Consider the following 19,803-nt stretch of genomic DNA (forward strand, 5'->3'; position numbering starts at 1 on the left):
TAATACATATGTCTTGTACTCATAATAAACACCTATGTTACTGGCTTGTGTAGGTACTCTACTTTACCATACTTTCTATTTAAAAAGCTTACTGTGTAACACTGAATGTCTCCACTAGTAGGTAGAATCCAATCTTGTGTATCACGTGTCTCTTGAGTGTTGTAGCATTATCTCTGTTTAATTTTCCTTCAAAAACATTACCATGAAGTACATCATGGCTCCTAAATGCAGAAAAAAACAGTGCTAGTGTTAACAGCAGCAAGAGGCAAAGGAGAAGTATCGATTAGGAAGTGAAACAAAAGTCATTCAGCAACATAAAACCAGCGAATGCTATTGTTCACAATTTAAGCATGTCACACTCGACAATCATATTGATCCTCAAAAACAAAGAAAAAATTCTCCAAGCTGTTATAGGATCAGCTCCACTGAAAGCTACAAATCTAACAAAAATGCAAGAGGGACCTATATCAGATATAGAGAAATTGCTAATGTTGTGGATTGAGGACCAAACACGAAAACAAATCCCTTTCAGCATATTGACAATCACTATGGCACGAAGCTTGTTCAAGAGGCACAGTGGTATCACTGGGGTTAGTATCACCCAGTGCAGTAACTCATAGCGTCACCCCCTCCATGGACCTCCTCCCATACCGGACCATACGGAATACTTCAGAAATGTTTATTATCAGTTTTAATTATAGAATAAAATGCGATATAGTTGTAAATCCTTAAATGAAATATTTCTTAGATTCTATGAATTCTAACAACAAAAGTATTTTGTAAAATCTTTCTACATTGTATTACAATATTAATAGTTACAACATTATTAGAAGCCTTTTTGATTTTTCTTCTTTTCCCTTAATTACTACATTATTCTCAAAAAGTTACTGATACAAGCTCACAAATACTACTCACCACCATATTGCAGCTAAAGCACCAGAAAACTTGACAAAATCAGCAACTATGAAAACACTGGCAGCAATGAAAACAATAAAGCATCATTGTAATCAGGTGATAATGACAGTTCTGACCAAAGCACTTTAGAAGTTTCAAAGAGTACATTAGCATAGAGTTTTAGTCTTGAAAATATATTGATACATGTAATCTGGGCTTACGAAAAAAGTTTTTGTTGTTCTAACTAACTTCAGAGATTTTTTTTAAAAAAATAATAAATTTCTGGTGAAACATTGCACAAAAAATTTATAGACAGTAATTTGGTGTCACCCCCTCTGACCGTGTCACCAAGTGTGGTCCACACTCCCTGTCTCCCTCTAGTGCCATCACTGAACTAGGTTAAAGAAAAATCAGGGCCATAAAATGGAGGTCAGGGGGAAAAAAAAAAAGCAGGGCCATACTATGAAATGGTGTTTGCACAACATCCAAATCATAAAACGTCCTGTTTCACAAAACATATTGTGGACATTGAGCGATGCATGACTGTTAAAAAAAAAAAAAAAAAAAACCTCACTGCCATCGAGTTATTCCAACTCGTAGCAACCTTACAGAATAGAGTAGGGCTGTAAATCATTATGGAAGCAAACTGCCTCATCTTTCTCCTGCGGGGCGGCTGGTGGGATCGAAACATCATTCTTTTGGTTAGCAGCAAATACTTAAACCACTGCCCCACTAGAGCTCCTTGATGCATGAATGTATTTGCAATTAAAAGAGCACAAGATAAAACTCAGCGAATGATTGAGAAAGAAGTAATGACAAAGTGTTGGCATTAAGAAGGTAGTGTAGGAGCTGAACTCTGAATGATCAATAAAAAGAAGTCGTATAAAACTTACATGGTCCCATTCCACAGTGAACAATTGGGACCTTTGGAAATGAGCCTTTGCTCTAACCCAAAATGTCAGAACATTTTGTTATGGACAAAGGGCATGGAAATGACATAGATACTAGAAGATAAAGAAGGAAAATGAAATTTATAGAAAGGTAGTGACAGAACACTAACAAACTTGCATATAATCCAAGAGTTTCAAAATCTTTATGATTTTTCTTTTTTAAAAAATTGCTTTGAAAAATTCATTTACAATCAGTTGGCTGTGGTTATGATGAGGTGTCCAATAGAAAACACTGATGATGGTGGCATCTATTTGTACTTACAGAGAAAACCAAACCAAACTCACTGCCCTCAAGTCAGATCCGACTCATAGCGACCCCTCCTTGGATTTCTGAGGCAGTGTCGCTACAGAAGTAGATTGTCCAATCTTCCTTCCAAGGAGAGGCTCAGATTTAGTTTTATGGCTATTGGACATTATAACAAATAAAGCTATCCCTCATATATAGAGAGATGAATCTGCTTATCTACAATCAATAGTGCGTGTTTTTCTGATGCCTTTCTGTCACTTCTGACAGCTTCATTCAGCCAGACTCCTTCTACTATTCCAGTCTGCTTTTGTGACTAAAAGTCCATATTTTCCAGAAAACAAGCTACAGCGAGGGTACAATCTGACAGTGAAGCTGTTACAGCATCTAGGCAAGGCTGCTATATTCATTTGGCCATCAACTCCACTGCATTACCAAGGACAGATTATTTTACGTCACTCACCCAACACTCACTTCGGGAACGTGAAAAACAGAGATTGTTTGCTGGGTTTTTTTTTTTGTTTGTTTGTTTTTTCTAAGTTTAGTGACCAAGAAAAGAAATTGCATCTCAGAATCTCTGAACATTTCATTCGTTTTGATTTTTTTTTTTTTCAGTTCTTATTTGGACTATTAAAACTTCAGGATTTGGAAAAGTTTGTTTTTAGATTCAATTAAAATATTGGTTGAGCACCTGCTAGGTGCTTGGAGCATGAACATAACTTGAAGATAATATCTTCAAGAGGATTAAAACTTCTTAGGGAGATAAGACATGCCCCATGAAATATTAGAAGATTTACGTGGAGTAAATGGTGTAGATGGGAGTTAAAAGCTTGAAGGGGAAATTCTAAACTATTCAGAAAACCTTTTATGGAGAAAAGTGGGACTTAAATTAGGCACAGCTAGAAGGGTAGTAATTGAATAAAGGGAAAATGGGAAGAACAGATGGGTGTTTGTGTAAGAAAAAGCACAAACAAAGGCTCATAGGCAGAGATAAGTACATGTTGATGCAGCTTAGTGAAATCAGAACTGATGATAAAGGTTTATACTGGAGAAAAGGAAGGAATTGGGATGAATTGTGAAGCAGAGGCACACAGTTGAGAGCCTTCAATGCCAGGAAAGGAGAAGTCAGTGAAATTCCTGAGGAAGGATGTGACAATGAGAAAAGCAACATTCCAGAAACATTAAATGTATGGTGGCACAGAGATGCAATTGGTATGAAATGATATCGGTGACAGTGAGACTGTCTTTCAGTAATTCACCACCACAAGTATCAAAAGAAGACAGAAAAAACAACAACGATTTCAAATTTTTCAGCCAGAATAATTGGGTTATCTGATTAAATGGCTATCTCCATAATGTTGTTATTTGCCATCGAATAGGCCCTGACTCATAGCGACCCCTCCTTGGGTTTCCGAGGCAGTAGCACTACGGAAGTAGGATTGCCCAACCTTCCTTCTGAGGAGTGGCTGGTGGGTTTGAACCGCCAGCCTTCTGGTTAACAGTCAAGTGCCTTAGGCACTATGCTACCAGAGCTCCATAATATAATCTCCATAATAGGTGGGTGATAAGTAGGTAAGAAGAAAGTTGAGGAGATTATAAAATCACTTTTAAAGAAAATATTTGCTGTATTTTATGTAACTTTTGGAAAGATGAACAAATAGAAATGTCTCAGAAGATATTTGGAAATGTTGTGCTTGAGTTTGGTGAAAATTTTCAAGTAGGAGTATAGATCTGATCCCCAATATTTTTGTTAAAAATAATAGCTAAAGCCGCAAGAACAGAAAAATTTCCCAAAGTTGAATGTATGAAGGAGACAGCTTTGAGGAGCACTGAATGAGGAGATAGGAAGGTACCAATGGGGGATGGGGGGTAGGGTGTTTTGTGTGTGTGTGTGTGCGCGCATGTGTGTATAAGAAAGACAAACAGAAAGAGACTGTCAATGAACCTTTGAGAGGTGATTTTAAGAAGAGTAGGCAATAGTGCAAAGAAGTCAAAAAGCATGAAAAACTTGAGGACTTGAAAATTGGTCAATTCTAGCAGCACAAGAAGATTTCTGATAAAGGGAAAATTGTTTAACTTTTTTTTTTTTTTTTTTTGGCTGAGAGATATCATTCATCTGGGCAAAAAAGAATTGAATGATTATGATGTTTCTGCAAGAAGAAATTCAATCTGCATAATCTATCCTTGATATTATTTTTAAAAGCATTTACTTCTCTAATGGTAAAAATTTGGAACTGCATCATACCTGCAGATAGATTTTTTAATAATAAGTTCAATCATAGTCATCTAAATTTCATCTGCAACTGCAATAAATTGTAAAGGAATGCATTAAAGGATTTATTTCTCCCAAATTTTTTCCTGACATGACAGGAGAAAATAAGACATTTTTTAATCCATTCCACTTTCTTACCAAAGGACAATATAATCTGGTTAACTTTCATATCAATCAGCAGCACAGGGTTTTTCGGACATAGGTAGAGGTTTAAAAGCACAAAATTGAGAGCAATTAGCATTCAAATTAATGTTACATGGGATTCAACATCTGGCAAGTGTGTCATCATTTTGGGTCATAGGCCACCTGTTAGGCTAAATGTTCATACAATTGCAATTTACTCTGCATACAAATGGAAAAAGAATTATACTTTAAAAAAAATTCTAAATTTAACAATATATATGTAGGGGGTACCCACATTTTAAAACTGACTAGAAGTTAATAATGGATCAAACACCCATAAGATGAAACATACATGATAAAAAGAAACAGAAAATACTTATTTTTAAAAATCATATTTTATAATAATTGGCCATAGGGCTAATATTAATTTTCTCTAATCCTTCTTATCATGCGCAGTATTAGTGGCAGTCTCCTCTTTATTCACCAAGTGGTTAAGGGCAAGAAGAAGACAAACGCTCAAATTCTTTATGCTATTTATATAGTCCTTGTTGTTGTAAGGTGCCATTGAGTCAGTCCTGAATCATAGCATCTTATGGATCCTGGATCCTGCACCAGCCTCACAATACTTGCTATACCTGAGCCTGCTGTTGCAGCCACTGTGTCAGTGATCAAAGACTACAGCCTTCAGTATGGATTATGCCTCAACCCTCATTGAGGACCTTCCTTTTTCTTGCTGACCTTCAATTTTACCAAGCATGACATCCTTCTCCAGGGAACGGTCCCTTCAGACAACATGACCAAAGTAGATTTTGAGCATTATTTATATAGTAGAGGCTTCAAATACCCGGCTGCTTTAGGCAATAGTGCGAGCTGTGCCATAAGATACCAAGTCCTGAGATGTCTTCTGCAACCCACTACAAACACAGATCCATGCACAGAATAATCCAATCTGAACTTCACAACTCTGGGGCCTCTGTTGTTCTTGTTGTTGTTGTTGTTTGCCGTCGAGTCGGCCCCGACTCATAGCGACCCCTCCTTGGGTTTCCGAGGCAGTATCACTACGGAAGTAGGATTGCCCAACCTTCCTTCCGAGGAGTGGCTGGTGGGTTTGAACCGCCAGCCTTCTGGTGAGCAGTCAAGTGCCTTAGGCACTATGCTGCCAGAGCTCCTCTGGGGCCTCTAGGATCACTATAATACAGGTCTTAAAATCTTAGAGGTTCACCACAAGGAATCTTCTCTGCTAAAAGCAGCTACTGATAGAATTCTTTAGGGGACTTGGGATCCTGAGGCTTCTATCTCTAAAGTTAAATGTCTATAGAGGTATTGCTCAGAGCTGCCATGAAGCCTATCTCACATTCACTCAAGAGTCCTCTGGACTTCCAGAGTTACCCAAGAATAAAAGGACCTTCCAAGAGGACAGCACCAAACTTTGTCATTAGCATGTGCCAGGAGGCCCCAGAGCCTTCTAGGCCATTGTTGTTGTTGTTGTTGTTAGGTGCCATCAAGTTGGCTCTGACTCATAGCAACCCTATGTACAATAGAATGAAACACTGCCCAGTTGTGCACCATCCTCACAATCCTTGCTTTCCCTTAGCCCATCATTGCAGCCACTGTGCCAATCCATCTCCTTGGGGGACTTCCCCTTAATCTCTGACTCTCCACTTTACCAAGCATGATACCCTTCTCTAGAGATTGGTCCCTTCTTACAACATGACCAAATTATGAGAGGCAAAGTCTGGCCATTCTCATTTCTAAGGATCATTCCTTAGAAGGCATATCTTCAAGACATATCTGTTAGTTCTTCTAGCAGTCCATGATACATTCACTATTCTTCACCAACACCACAATTCAAATACATCAATTCCTCTGCAGTCTTCCTTATTCATTGTTCAGATCTCACATGTATATGAGGCTATTAAAAATACCATGGCTTGGATCAGGAGCACATTAGTGTTCAAAGTGCCATCTTTGCTCTTAAACCCTTTAAAGAGGTCTTTTGCAACATATTTGCCCACTTCAATATGTCATTTGATTTCTTAATTGCTGCCTCCATGGGCATTGACTGTGGATCCAAGTAAAATGTAATCCCTGACAATTCTAATCTTTTCCCCATTTTTCATAATGTTGCTTTTTGATCCAGTTGTGAAAATTTTTGTCTTTTTTATGTTGAGGTATATTCCATGCTGAATGCTGTAGTATTTAATCTTCCTTAGTAAGTGCTTCATGTCTTCTTCACTTTCAGCAACCAAGGTTGTGTCATGTGCATATTGGAGGTTGTTAGTGTCTTCCTCCAAATCTGATGCCATGTTCTTCTTCATATAGTCCAGTTTCTCAGATGATTTGTTCAGCATACAGATTGAATAAGTACAGTAAAAGGATAAGACCCTGATGCACACCTTTCCTGATTTTAAACAATGCAGTATCCCCTTGTTCTATTCAAACAACTATCTCTTGGTCTATATGTAGGTTCTTCATGACCACAATTAAGGTTAGAGAGCAAAATCCAATGAAAGGGCAAACCTCACACACACACACACACACACACACACACACACACACCTTGTCCTGCCCTCTATTTCCAGAGCACAGCAATTCCTGCAAATACCACAATTTAGGAATGCCAGAATCTTATGTCATGCTGAAGGATAAGCATAATCCAGAAAAATCTGATAACCATACATCAGAGGAGTTACCTAGGGTCCTTTACAATTTTTGCTCAGTTTCTTTTTCACAGAATCCAATTTTGGGGAACTTCAAGAAGCCTGATAAACCCTTTCCTTTATTTTAGGGACTAAGAAAGTATGAGATTGAAAGCACAGGATGTGTCTGTGATTATCTGCTACAAATTGCAAAAGCAAAGAAACTTCTAGCACTTTTGAAGTTGAAATACAGAAATCACACTTTTATGTTGTTTATAGAGAGGACAGATGAGGAAAACCCTCTGTGGGATGGATTGACATAATGGCCACAACAATGGACTCACACACACCAAGGATCACGAAGATGCTGCAGTATCTGGCTGCGGTTTTCATTCTGTTACAATCAATGTCACCATGACACAAAGTCTACTCATTGGCAACTAACAACAACAACACAGAAATGAGCCATCCTTTTTTATAAAAGCCATTTTGAAATGCAAACACCAACTAAAAGTACCTATGCTGTAATTTGCATGCTAAAGTGCTCCAAATCACTCTGCTAGTTCTGAGAACTCCAGGTCTTTGCTGTATTTTTCTAGAGAGAGAATAATAGGTGTTTTATCGGGAATTCTGTCTGTTAAAGCAATATGTTTACTGACATTTCCATGCTTCTGTAACACATTTTCCATTGATTTTCATGGCCATCCTACATTGTTATGGAGGCAGCTGTGAGAGGTAAAACTTTGTACTTTGTACCTTGTAGGTGCGAACCAGAAGGCTGGCGGTTCAAACCCACCAGCCATTCCTTGGAAGGAAGATGGGGCAATCTATTTCCGTAGTGATACTGCCTCGGAAACCCAAGGAGGGGTCGCTATGAGTTGGGTCCGACTCAATGGCACATAACAACAACAACACCTTGTAGTCCAGCTGTCTCACTTGAAATTCTCACTGCCCCATTTATTCACTGTGTCATCTAGGCAAGTTTATAACTATTTAAAGCTCCAATTTTATGATCTGGAAGGTGAGCGTAAGCATGTGCCCTGCACCAGAAGGTTGTTGTTGTTGTTATTATGTGCCATCGAGTCAAACCCGACTCATAGCGACCCCTCCTTGGGTTTCCGAGGCAGTATCACTACGAAAGTAGGATTGCCCAACCTTCCTTCCGAGGAGTGGCTGGTGGGTTTGAACCGTCAGCCGTCTGGTTAGCAGGCAAGTGTCTTTGCCACTATGCTACCAGAGCTCCCAGAAGGTTATTGAATGAAAAAGATAATGTTGATAATGTTCATGGCACAGAAGTAATGCCAGATAAATTTAAGCCTTTATTGATAATAGGAGATTACTTTTGCGATGAGCTGCTGTCGAAGCAGCACTGACTCACATCCACCTAATGCACAACAGAACAAGCCACGGCCCAGGCCTGCACCATCATCGCAGTCAGCTGTTGGTACCATGAAGGACATTTTTGCAACCACTATTTATTTTAAGTGCCTTTCAAACTTGGGGGCTCATTGTCTAACGCTTGACTGGACAATTTTTGGTTGCAATCCATAGGGTTTCCATTGGCTAATTTTTGGAAGTAGATTGCCAGGCCTTTCTTCCTAGTCACTCTGAGTCTGAAAGCTCCACTGAATCCTGTCCAACATGAGTGATCGTGCTGGTATTTGAAATAGCAGTGGCAAACCTTACAGCATCATATAGTTGTGTTGTTAGGTGCCATCGAGTCAGTTCCAACTCATAGTGACCCTATGTAAAACAGAAGCAAACACTGCCAGGTCGTGCACCATCCTCACAATCCTTGCTGTGTTTGAGCCCATTGTTTCAGTCATTGTGTCCATCCATCTTGTTGAGGGTTTTCCCCTTTTTCATCAACCCTCCACTTTACCAAGCTTGATATTCTTCTCCAGGCACTAGACCCTTCTGACAACATGACCAAAATACATGAAATGAAGTCTCGCCATCCTTGCTTCCAAAGAGCTTTCCGGCTGCACTTCTTTCAGGACAGATTTGTTTGTTCTTCTGGCAGTCCATGGTATCTGCAATATTCTTCACCAACATGGCAATTCAAAGGCATCATACCAACATGCAAACCACCACAGTAGGACACATTGACAGTCAGGTGGTAGAGTAAGGGATTACCTAAATAACTAATTACCAAAGTATTAATATAGTGTCTGGTCTGTGTTTAAATGTTTAAATGATATTTTAATTGTTTAAATATTCAGCGTATATTTTCGCTCTTTATTTGACGGAAATATGCTGTTTGACTTGACCAAAATGTGTCCAATAATTAATTGCAGTGCTCTTCAAACTCTGCTTTGAAAAAATCTGGCTTCTGTGGAGGGGCTTAGGGCAGCTTTTATTCCATGTAGGGTGTATGGAGCACAATAGGGAGACTTGGGGTCAGTGTTCCAGACTGCAAGTAGAGCACTTCTACTTATCAGCTTTAAATATTGGGTTTCTGGGCAAATTTTGGTTTGAACAAAGTGTTGTGCAGCTAAAAAAGTGGGGAGGGGAATACTCATGATTTAATGTGCCTATTATTTTTAAAGGGAGCTCTGGTAACACAGTGCCTAAGGCACTTGACTGCTAACCAGAAGGCTGGCGGTTCAAACCCACCAGCCACTCCTGGGAAGGAAGGTTGGGCAATCTACTTCTGTAGGGATACTGCCTCGGCAACCCAAAGAGGGGTCGCTATGAGTCAGGGCCGACTCGAGGGCACATAACAACAACAACAACAACATTATTTTTAAAAGGAATATTAAACATAAATAGTCAAAGCTGTATTTGAACCATACCATTTAAGTTCTGATACAATGTTAAAAATTGACCTTTATCTAAGTCAAAATCCAAAATTATCTGAGATTTAAGCAGGTAGGGCTCCTTTAAACCACTCTGTTCATCATCCTTAATTTGAGAAGTGTATTACACTACACCAAACTTTTGTTACTCAAAATGGAAATGAATTAAATGAATCGAGCCTCCAAGACCCCATGGCTGACATTTGTTCCTATCCCAAAGGCAATCCAGAGCCAAGCCAGCCTGAAGCAGAGTGCAGTGTTTAGGTCTGTGGTCTCTGGAGGTAGACTGCTTGGGTGGTACTCCTGCTTGGACGTACGTTTGTGCTTGGGCAAATTATTTCCCATATGTGTGCCTCAATTTCCTAACTGTAAAATGGGAATAACAACACCAACCTTATAAAATTACTATGAGAATTTAGAAACACAGTAGACACAAAACTCTTCCAACAGAAGCAAAAAGAAAATAAGTGGTCATTAAACATTAGCTCTTAAGGTCATTAAGAGATAAATTTGTTTCAGAATCATTTTTATGTTGAATTATTTTCATCTCTAATTATAAAAGTCAGTGCATTTATTATATTAAATTTCCTTTTGTAACTACAGGAAGGATGTTTACTAAATTATTTAGCCTTGTATTTTAATTCTCACTTGGTAATCTTTCTCTTTTCTTAGATACAATGTTATTTTCTTAAATCTTAAACTATGAACAGAAAGCTCAAATTTTCTTGGAAAGAATCTCACAGAAAAACATTAATCCTGCACTCTGGTCTTGAACTGTCTACTATTTTGATTATGGGGAAAAGTAACCACATAATATGGCTGTATTTTACTACTAGGTTTATGTAAGTTTAAATTTCTAAGAAAAATATTTAAAAAATGAAATATTATTTTGATAATCATCAGTTTAACCTTTTAATATACATAATTTTACTTTGTCATTTTAATGTACATATTGATCATTTTTTTTCCAAGTCCCACTCACAAATTCTGGATGAAAAAATACCTTTAAAACAATAACAAAACTTCATAGTTCTTATTCTGTCATATTTCAGATCTTCAAGGACTTCACATGTTGCCTCAGACAACTAACTGGTCAGTGTTTCCTCCCCAACAATATCTCTTGACTCTTGGATTCAAAAACAAAGAAGATGGGAAATTTTTGGAAAAAATATCAAGCCGGAAGCTGCCAACATTTCCAGGTGAAACATTTGGACTTATTATTATTTTTCAATACTGTTATAAGGCAGGAAGTGTGCCTTATTCATCACAAAATCTAGTATACAGTAGGGCTTGGACCTCAAAAATTATTTGTGGGTATATAATAAACTCATTCTAATCTTCTGGTAGCATAGTGGCTAAGTCATTTGCCTGCTAACCAGACGGCTGGCGGTTCAAACCCAGCAGCCACTCCTCGGAAGGAAGGTTGGGCAATCCTACTTCCGTAGTGATACTGCCTCGGAAACCCAAGGAGGGGCCGACTCGACGGCACATAACAACAACAATATTCTTTTGAGTTAGTTAACAATACCTGGAATGCTAATCCCAGGCAAGCTTTGCCTACCCCTCTCACTCCCATCATCTTCCTCAACCACTACTCCACCAGTGTCTAATCACAGGACATTTGAAGAGTACAAGCTTTTATCATCTTTAAGCAAATGCAGAAGAAAATTATAACAAAATTATTATAAACAAAAAAACTTGAATCACCTGGATTATTTGCTATTATATTAGAAATATCAGTTCCATTCTTCTCATGCAATTAGCCAAGAGCTTAGATCTCCTGAACTATATTACAATTAAATGGTGACCCGTAATTCCAGTTGAAACTTACAAAAATTCAAGAAACTATAACATTGAGGTCTCAAACTTGTAGGCTAAATTCACAACCAGGTTAAAGTTATTCCTTCAGCTCTACCCACATAATTAAGGATTTGTGTTTTGTCTGATGATGTATCCTCTGGGGCTTATCTCAACTTCAAGCTACATTCAAAGTCAATGGGATCTGCACACTTGAATAATACCTGGGAGGAACAAGACAAGAATCAGACACATTTATGACAGCATTTTTTTACAGCTTAGGAAAAACGTACTCTGCAGAGATAGGTGAATTGTTATAGGCTGTCTCTTCGATCTCTCAATCAGGAAACACAGCAACACGAATAAATGACAGTTCTCTAAAGGGCAATGTCTCCCCTGCCTCTCTCCTCACAGAGCTTTCATTGCTACACATATGGTCTGGGGATGGGACTAGTTTCTATACTAAAGATTTCATATCTGTTAACATTGAGATGTCTGTTTATAGCTTGCTAAAGAAAACATTTTGAACTGGAAGTCTGGAAAAGGTAGTATAAAAGTTTATTGTCACAATTTTTAGAACATAAAACGCCCTTCGGTCTGCTGACCAGAGATGACACCTTCAGACACATGGAGACAATGGGGAAGTGCATCTTGCCAATACTGGATTTTATTAGAAGCACCCAATTGGATGTAGGTATATGAGACTTTTAAATTTGTCCAATGTACCAATATCTGAGAGTTCTAGAAATATGAAAAGTTTATGGTACAAATATTGCAAGTATTGGAGGATTTTAGAAACATTCACAGTAAATCTCCAAGCAGATTTTAGCTAATGATTTTATTCCTTTTATATTTTAAAACATTACAATGTTATGCTTTGCAATTTCCAGCATTTAATAGACTGGTGTCTACTTATAAAGAGCCTTTACTTTGTACCTTCCTAATACCAAATGCCAGGTTGTAGTGAATTTCACGTTTCAAATCAATAACAAAATTTTAGCTAGATAATATTTTCTCTATTTCATTTATTGAAGTATTGCATATAACCAGGTCATTACCTACACAAGGATTTAGAACTTTCAAAAGAATGCTTCCATACCACACTGATAAATTGCCTGCTACTCTAAACATTCGCAATTGATCTCTACATACCCTGAAGGCAAATTATCTAATCTTTCTACGATTCAGAGATGTCCCTTGTCTACTTTTCAGTCTTAAAAAGCCCAAAATAAAATCTGAATTATGCTATGCTATTTTACAAAATTTAAGCCTTTGTACTGAAAGTACATAAAGAGAACTTCTCATTAGCGAGCTATAAAGGCTGCAGATTTCTCCTCTTTTAATATTTTTCAAAAGGGCTTTAAATTGGAAATTTCAAGTATTTCCTTTTTGTGTCTTTTGCATTATGTCATTGATTTGGTGTTCTTACCTTACAAGGGCAACCGAGGGGGTCATCACAAACAGCTATTTAACATCTGTTCAGCAGTTTACCTGCTCAATAGTATTATTCAGCATTTTTGAAAAGCTACAAAACCTCTAATCTATCTGCATGATTTTAAAATCTATGCATTACAAATACAAGAGCATATTTTTACTGATTTCCCTACCATATTGCTCCACTATCCCCAGAACTGTCTTCCATACAGTTATCTCTTCTATACACTTCTATTAATAATAAATCCATCTCATTGGCTCTACTTCAAATTTTAGACCCTGTTCTTCTACTCACCCTCTGTCACAATCCCTCAGAAACACAGACACATATAGAAACACACACACACACCCTCACCAACTTTCCCATCCTAAATGTGGACCAACACCCTTTATCATTGTCATCTTCAGGGCCTTACCAGCAGGGGAAGCTTTGCTAACAAGAATGATCACCAAAACAAAAACCAAACAAGTTGGTTCCGACTCATGGCGAACCCTTCTTGGGTTTCTGAGGCGGTATCTCTACAGAAGTAGATTGCCCAGTCTTCCTTCTGAGGAGTGGCTGGGGGGTTTGAATCGCCATCCGTTTGGTTAGCAGTGTAATGCCTTGGGTACTATGCCACCAGAGCTCCACAATGATCACCAAGTAGTATTATTTCATGTCATTTGCACAAGGTTTGCAGAGCCAAAGTGCTGGATGTTGAGGAGGTGATCTGCCTGTGCCATATTACTTGTCAATATTACTTGTCAATATTACTTGCCCATATTTGCTCATCATCTTATGCTGACTCAGATCTCAAAGTGGGAGAACAGATTGGACCTATATGGGCAGTGTGCATTGTTTTAATGTCCTTAATTCATTTTCTTCTCACCTCTCAAATGGCATTCTGGCCACTGGGAAATTTGTCTATACATATATATTTATCTGTCTATGGAATAGACTTAAAGCCCATAACTAATGAGATTCTTAGCATTTAATCAAGGAGCTTTGGTAGTGCAGTGGTTAAAGCGTTCAGCTGTTAACCATAAGGTTGCTTGTTCTATCTCACCAGCCACTCTGCAGGAGAAAGATGAGGCAATGTATTTCCATAATGATATACAGCCTTGGAAGCTTTATGGGGCAATTCTACTCTGACCTGTCAGGTCACTATGGTTGGAGTCAACTCAATGGCAGTAGGTTTGATTTGGTTTCGTTTGGCAATCTCACCAGCCACTCTGCAGGAGAAAGATGAGGCAGTGTACTTCCATAATGATATACAGCCTTGGAAGCTTTATGGGGCAATTCTACTTTGTCCTATCATGTCGCTATGAGTTGGAGTCAACTTAGTGGCAGTCAGTTTGGTTTGGTAACATCTAATCAATAACTCCTTTAGAATGTGTCTCACAATCACTTTCCTAACTACAAAGAATTTCAGTTCTACTATGTCTGCTTCTGGGAGCTCTGATAGCATAGCATTTGACTGCTAACCAGAAGGTTGGTAGTTCAAACCCACCAGCCACTGCTCAGAAGGAAGGTTGGGCAATCTACTTCCGTAGTGATACCACCTTGGAAACCCAAGGAGGGGTTGCGATGAGTCGGATCCAACTCAACAGCAGTGGTTTTTTGTTTTTTTTTTAATGTCTGCTTCTATGGGAAAGAAAGATTTTGGAAAACTGTCTTAAAGAGTTTCATGTAATTGAAGCTGGTGAGCCTGAAGGGTTCCAGGGACCAAAAGCGTATACAAATATTAGCCTCTCAGCTTCTTCTTACATGCCAGACAGTGTCATAAAGCAGGATTAAAGAAAATTAACTGGAAAGGTAACTTAGCTTAATGAAGCAAGCAATGAGTTGGTGACCAGAAATTATTCCTACAAGCCACCACTAACTGTGACCAAGCAGCCTTCTGGTGTTTTTAAGATCCTCCCAAAAGGTCTTTTTGTTGTTGTTTTTACCTCTTGTCAGATGTCAAATACCATACACTCGAATGGTTAGGTGTTGTATTATCCTTATTATTTGTTGCCCTAAGTTGTAATACCTATAGGTGAAGACTTGGGCCCAAGGCTGTGCCATAACTATGTACCCCTACTTGAGGCTCATCACTTAATGTCTGAATTGTCTGTTGCTTTTTATTCTAGTTTATAAAATGGGGCTGATATTGGCCAGGCCTACTTCTCAGAATTGATGTGAGACCAAAGTATATTATCCATGTTGAAGTACTTTGTAAAAAAAAAAAAAAAAAAACTCACTGCTGTTGAGTCGAATCCAACTCCTTGGGATTCTGAGGTGGTATCTCTATGAAAGTAGATTGCCTAGTCTTCCTTCCAAGGAAGGAAGTCTACCTTCCATCAACCTGGCTGGTAGGTTTGAACTGCTAGCCTCTGGTTAGCAGTCAAATGCCTTAGGCACTACACCAATTTTGAAAGTTTTAAATACTTGAGTTAGCTTTGACAGACTGTTTTGTAGAACTTCCTTTTTCTTTATATGAGTTTTGTGGTTTGAAATTATACATCCCCCTCCTAAGATGAAGACTGTCCTGTGGATTTGAATTCTTTGCCTTAGCAGTGACCATTGATTTACTCAGCTCCACTCCCTTAGGCAGGATGGCAGCATCATCCCAAACACAGAGGATATCTATGCTCACAACAGGGCCAGCCCCAGACTTCAGTCTCATTAATAACAGACTCCGACCTGTGGGGGCTAAACAGCCCCCACGTGTGTTGATAGAACAGAGCAGATATCCAGGTTACCTGCATTAGAAGACAGTGACCAGTATCTCATCCCGAAGAATTTTGAATTTTTCAATCACCTAAACACCGGTGATTGAGACAGGATTTTATTCTTCCCTTAGGGTAAAGAGTTGTCCATTTGAAACATCCACAATTTCATGCAGGCCTAATGGCTAAGAAATTTACTTTGAGTCGTATATGTTCAGAGTTTTTTTTATTCATTTTGGCAATGTTCCTTAATGGAAAATCCTTTGGAATATGAAATTAGAATGAATTAAAACTCAACATTCATTATAGCAGGAGATCCAAAAGATAATACTAGTGCTTGACATAATATAATGTCTAGAATCAGTTATGCACTTTTTAAGTATTACCACATTTATATTAAGTCACATAAATGATGTTAAGTGTGTAGATTTCTAAATGATTACTTAGGTGATGCCAAGGATTCTCATATTCTATCCCCTAGACATATTCAAAATTTAATCACCTTATAAATACCAAGTTTATAATATCTATCTAGTATCTTTAATTATGAAAAAGTTAATTTTGCAGTATACTCAATTATAATATCATAAGAAATTTTTAATTGGTTGCTCTTATTACCAATTCTGCTCTATCAAATAAGGACATCTTTTTTGTTCTCCCCAAATTATATATAAAGAGATAGTACAGCAATTTACCTTCAGTGGGAGTATATTAAATATATGCATAAGAATTTTTTTTTTTAAATTTTAAGTTAACAAATCACTCTTCTTCCAAAATTCTGAATTATTTTATAGTCAAGAAATTATCTTAAATCAGGTATATTAGAAAATAGGATAGGATTGTCCTGAGCATTGCCTGGGTGCTGACTGTGTGCAGAACATTTCACTTAGGAGCTGGGGTGTAGAGAAACATATGTATATTCTCTACAGTTTAAAAAGTATTTTCCTTCCTATTATCTCATTGGATCCTCACAACTTGGTGACATTGTGTCACCTGTATTTTACAAGTGGGAAACTGTAGCTTGGAGTTGTGATCTCTTTTTGCTCACATAGCTAGGGAAAGGAGAACTAGGATTCAAAATCAGAGCTTCAGAACATTGGGCCCAGTATTGTTGCAAATAGTGTGCAGTCATCTATTAACCTAAAGGTTGGTGGTTCAAAGCCACTTGGTAGTGCCATGGGAAAAAAGGCCTGGCAATCTATCCCAGTAAATATTAGCCTAGAAAACCTATGGAAACAGTTCTACTTTGGTAAACACAAGGTCACTATGAGTTGTAATCAACTCAACAGCAATGGGTTTGGGTTTTGTTGCTGTTGGTTTGCTTTTGTATTCTTTCACTAAAACACAATGCATCTATTTGAAATAAAGTCATGATCCTTGCTGGTGGCAAAACATACATAAAACAACATGGAAATGATCCCATACCTAGATTCAATAGAAAATGAATGTTTATGTCAATGAATTAGACTCAGAAAGTTAATTGTGAAAAGCTTCCTGTTGTTATTGTTGTTGTTATGTGCCCTCAAGTCAGACCAGACTCATAGCCACCCCTCCTTGTGTTTCCGAGGCGGTATCACTACGGAAGTAGATTGCCCAACCATGAGTTTTCATCCCTTACCAGGAGGTGTAAACATGGTTGATAAAGGACACAAAGATATTCCCATATGAACGAATCCCTGACATGAGAGAGGTTTCTGCATCTCAGGCCGTGATTCCCTTCACACTTCTCCCAGCAGTCCTTATCTTTATGTATCACTCTGGTAGGCACATAACAAGGAGCAAACAGGAACGATTCTAGACTTTTCAAATTATAATCTAAAATATTCTACCACCTTCCAATCCGATGGTTCTAATCTTACTGGGCACCCAGTCCCATTCAATCTGCAGTGTTGCTCTAGTGGTGTTTTCCTTCTCCAAAATCTTTGTCCTAATTATTTCACATGCCACCAGATGACTGTGCTTTTCCATTCATTAACTTTATTGGCTGCTGTCAGTTTCAAACCTTATGTACTGTGCTTTCTGGGCTAAATGTTAAAGAGTTAAAATAATAAAATCTCTTGCATGCATGAAGCTTCCTTCATGGGCTGACTTGCCAAAAAATGACCTAACCATGTTTTTAATACCTCGTTAATTTTCCTTTTAATTTCCTCTGAGTGAGGCATAGAAAACGTTTACATATGCACATTTGAAATGAACAATGTTTCCAACTCCCTTTTTTTCTCAATGGATGTTTCTATATGTTATGCCAAATGGAAATACATTCCAAATACCTGGGTTCTGCTTTTCAGCTGTATTATGTAGTACCACTTATTTGCCAAACCTTTATCCATACCTGCTATTAAATTTGGACAATTCTCTGACTGAAGCCTTCATTTGAACTTGCTATTTACCTGACCTTCATTGCACCATGTGAGGGTTTAGCTTCAATCTTGGACACTTTATTACACTTGTTCCAGCAATTAAGGACCATTGATTTGATTGCTTCTGAAGTCTCATTGGGAGGGCTACCTCCCTTTAGATATAGCCCTTGCTATCATAAAATGTCTAAGCTAATTCCCTCATTTTTTATTATTTTCTTTATTTCATTAGAGCAGCAACATTAATACTGGCATTGCATTGCTTTTCAAAAGTCCCTATCTTGTATAGTATAAATATTAAACTATAGTTTCCTTCCTGATCACCAGAATTGCATTTGGCTGGGGGCAGAGGATGGATGGGTGTCTATTAGTAGTCAACTATATTCCTTCCCTACTATCTTATTCAGATAAAGCACTTCCTGTTTTGTTATGCATCCAACAATCAAGCTAACAAAACACTGTTGCCTTCCACAATTTTTATTTTCCCGATGTTTTGGAAAATTACACTGATAGATTATGTCCTCCAGCAGGCTGCATTTGTTTCTGCTTTTTGGAGTTGAGTCACTACACCACTTCCCTACAACTAGCACTATTGTTTATTTTAAAGAAGGACAAAGGAAGCAATTTTTCTGCAGAATGAAAACTGTTTCTCCTCCAACTTGCTTTCCTCTATTTGACAGAACCCCATTGTTTGGCTGCATGTTTAAACTGAATAAGCAGACTAACTGTTTCATCAGTCCGGGGAAAGGATCCCAAATCCCCTTCTGCAATCATCACTCCTATAGGCCTCTAGATTTTGAGCTAAATGATTAATCAGCAAGAGTAAATTAGCATGAATAGAACATTAGTTGAGTGGCATAGATAGGTATTGGGGAGAAATCAAGCAAATAAAATGCAATGGTGCCCGACCTTCATTTATATCCAAGACTCCAGGAAAGTACCACCAGAGGCTGCTGTCAATCAAAATGTGGGCTTGACATTTCACAAAGAACTGCTTTCTAGTTTTGGGGTAAAGTTCAGAGGAAAAAAAAAAAAAGTTGCCATTGAGTCAGTTTCAACTCACAGAGAGAGACCTCATGTGTGTCAGAGCAGAACAACTCCATAGGGTTTTCAGTGGCTGATATTTTGGAAGTAGATTACCAGGACTTTTTTTCCTCAGCACCTCTGTTTGGACTTGAACCCAACCTACAACCCTTTGGTTGGCAGCTGAGAGCATTAACGGCTTGCACCCCCACACCCCCTAGGAACTGAGAAGTTCAGATGCTCTTTAGTAATACTGGTTTCTAATAATTTTCTCTTTAGAGGAACTACTCTCTTGTGAAGGAGAAATCATGTCTGGTCTCCACATTCTCTAACTTCTGGAAGAAGTTCTGTTTTGCCAGCAGGCAAAACAAAAACAGACCTTGTTCAGATACTAAGCTTTAAAGTCCTGGCTTGTTCTCAAACATTGGTGTTGAAAATAATACATACCGGGATGGGGAAGAACCTGGCTAAAACTGATCTATCTAAGGGAGCTCTGGTAGCATAGTGCCTAAGGCACTTGACTGCTAACCAGAAGGCTGGTTGTTCAAACCCACCAGCCACTCCTCAGAAGGAAGATGGGG

At 38.3% G+C, this 19,803-nt stretch overlaps 1 protein-coding gene across 1 annotated transcript in view; it reads left to right on the forward strand.

The window, feature by feature from the left end:
* The window catches only part of SPATA16 (spermatogenesis associated 16), a 452,504-nt gene that overhangs the window by 354,020 nt on the left and 78,681 nt on the right, over positions 1–19,803 (forward strand). Inside the window, exons 9-10 of the mRNA XM_007948101.2 lie at positions 10,973–11,119; positions 12,295–12,407. Coding sequence (XP_007946292.2) covers positions 10,973–11,119; positions 12,295–12,407 — 260 coding nt within the window. The remainder of the gene's footprint in view (positions 1–10,972; positions 11,120–12,294; positions 12,408–19,803) is intronic.

The sequence above is a fragment of the Orycteropus afer genome, unplaced genomic scaffold, assembly GCF_000298275.1.
Source record: "Orycteropus afer afer isolate SDZICR_OR568_19922 unplaced genomic scaffold, OryAfe1.0 scaffold00202, whole genome shotgun sequence".
In the NCBI taxonomy this organism is placed as follows: domain Eukaryota; kingdom Metazoa; phylum Chordata; class Mammalia; order Tubulidentata; family Orycteropodidae; genus Orycteropus; species Orycteropus afer.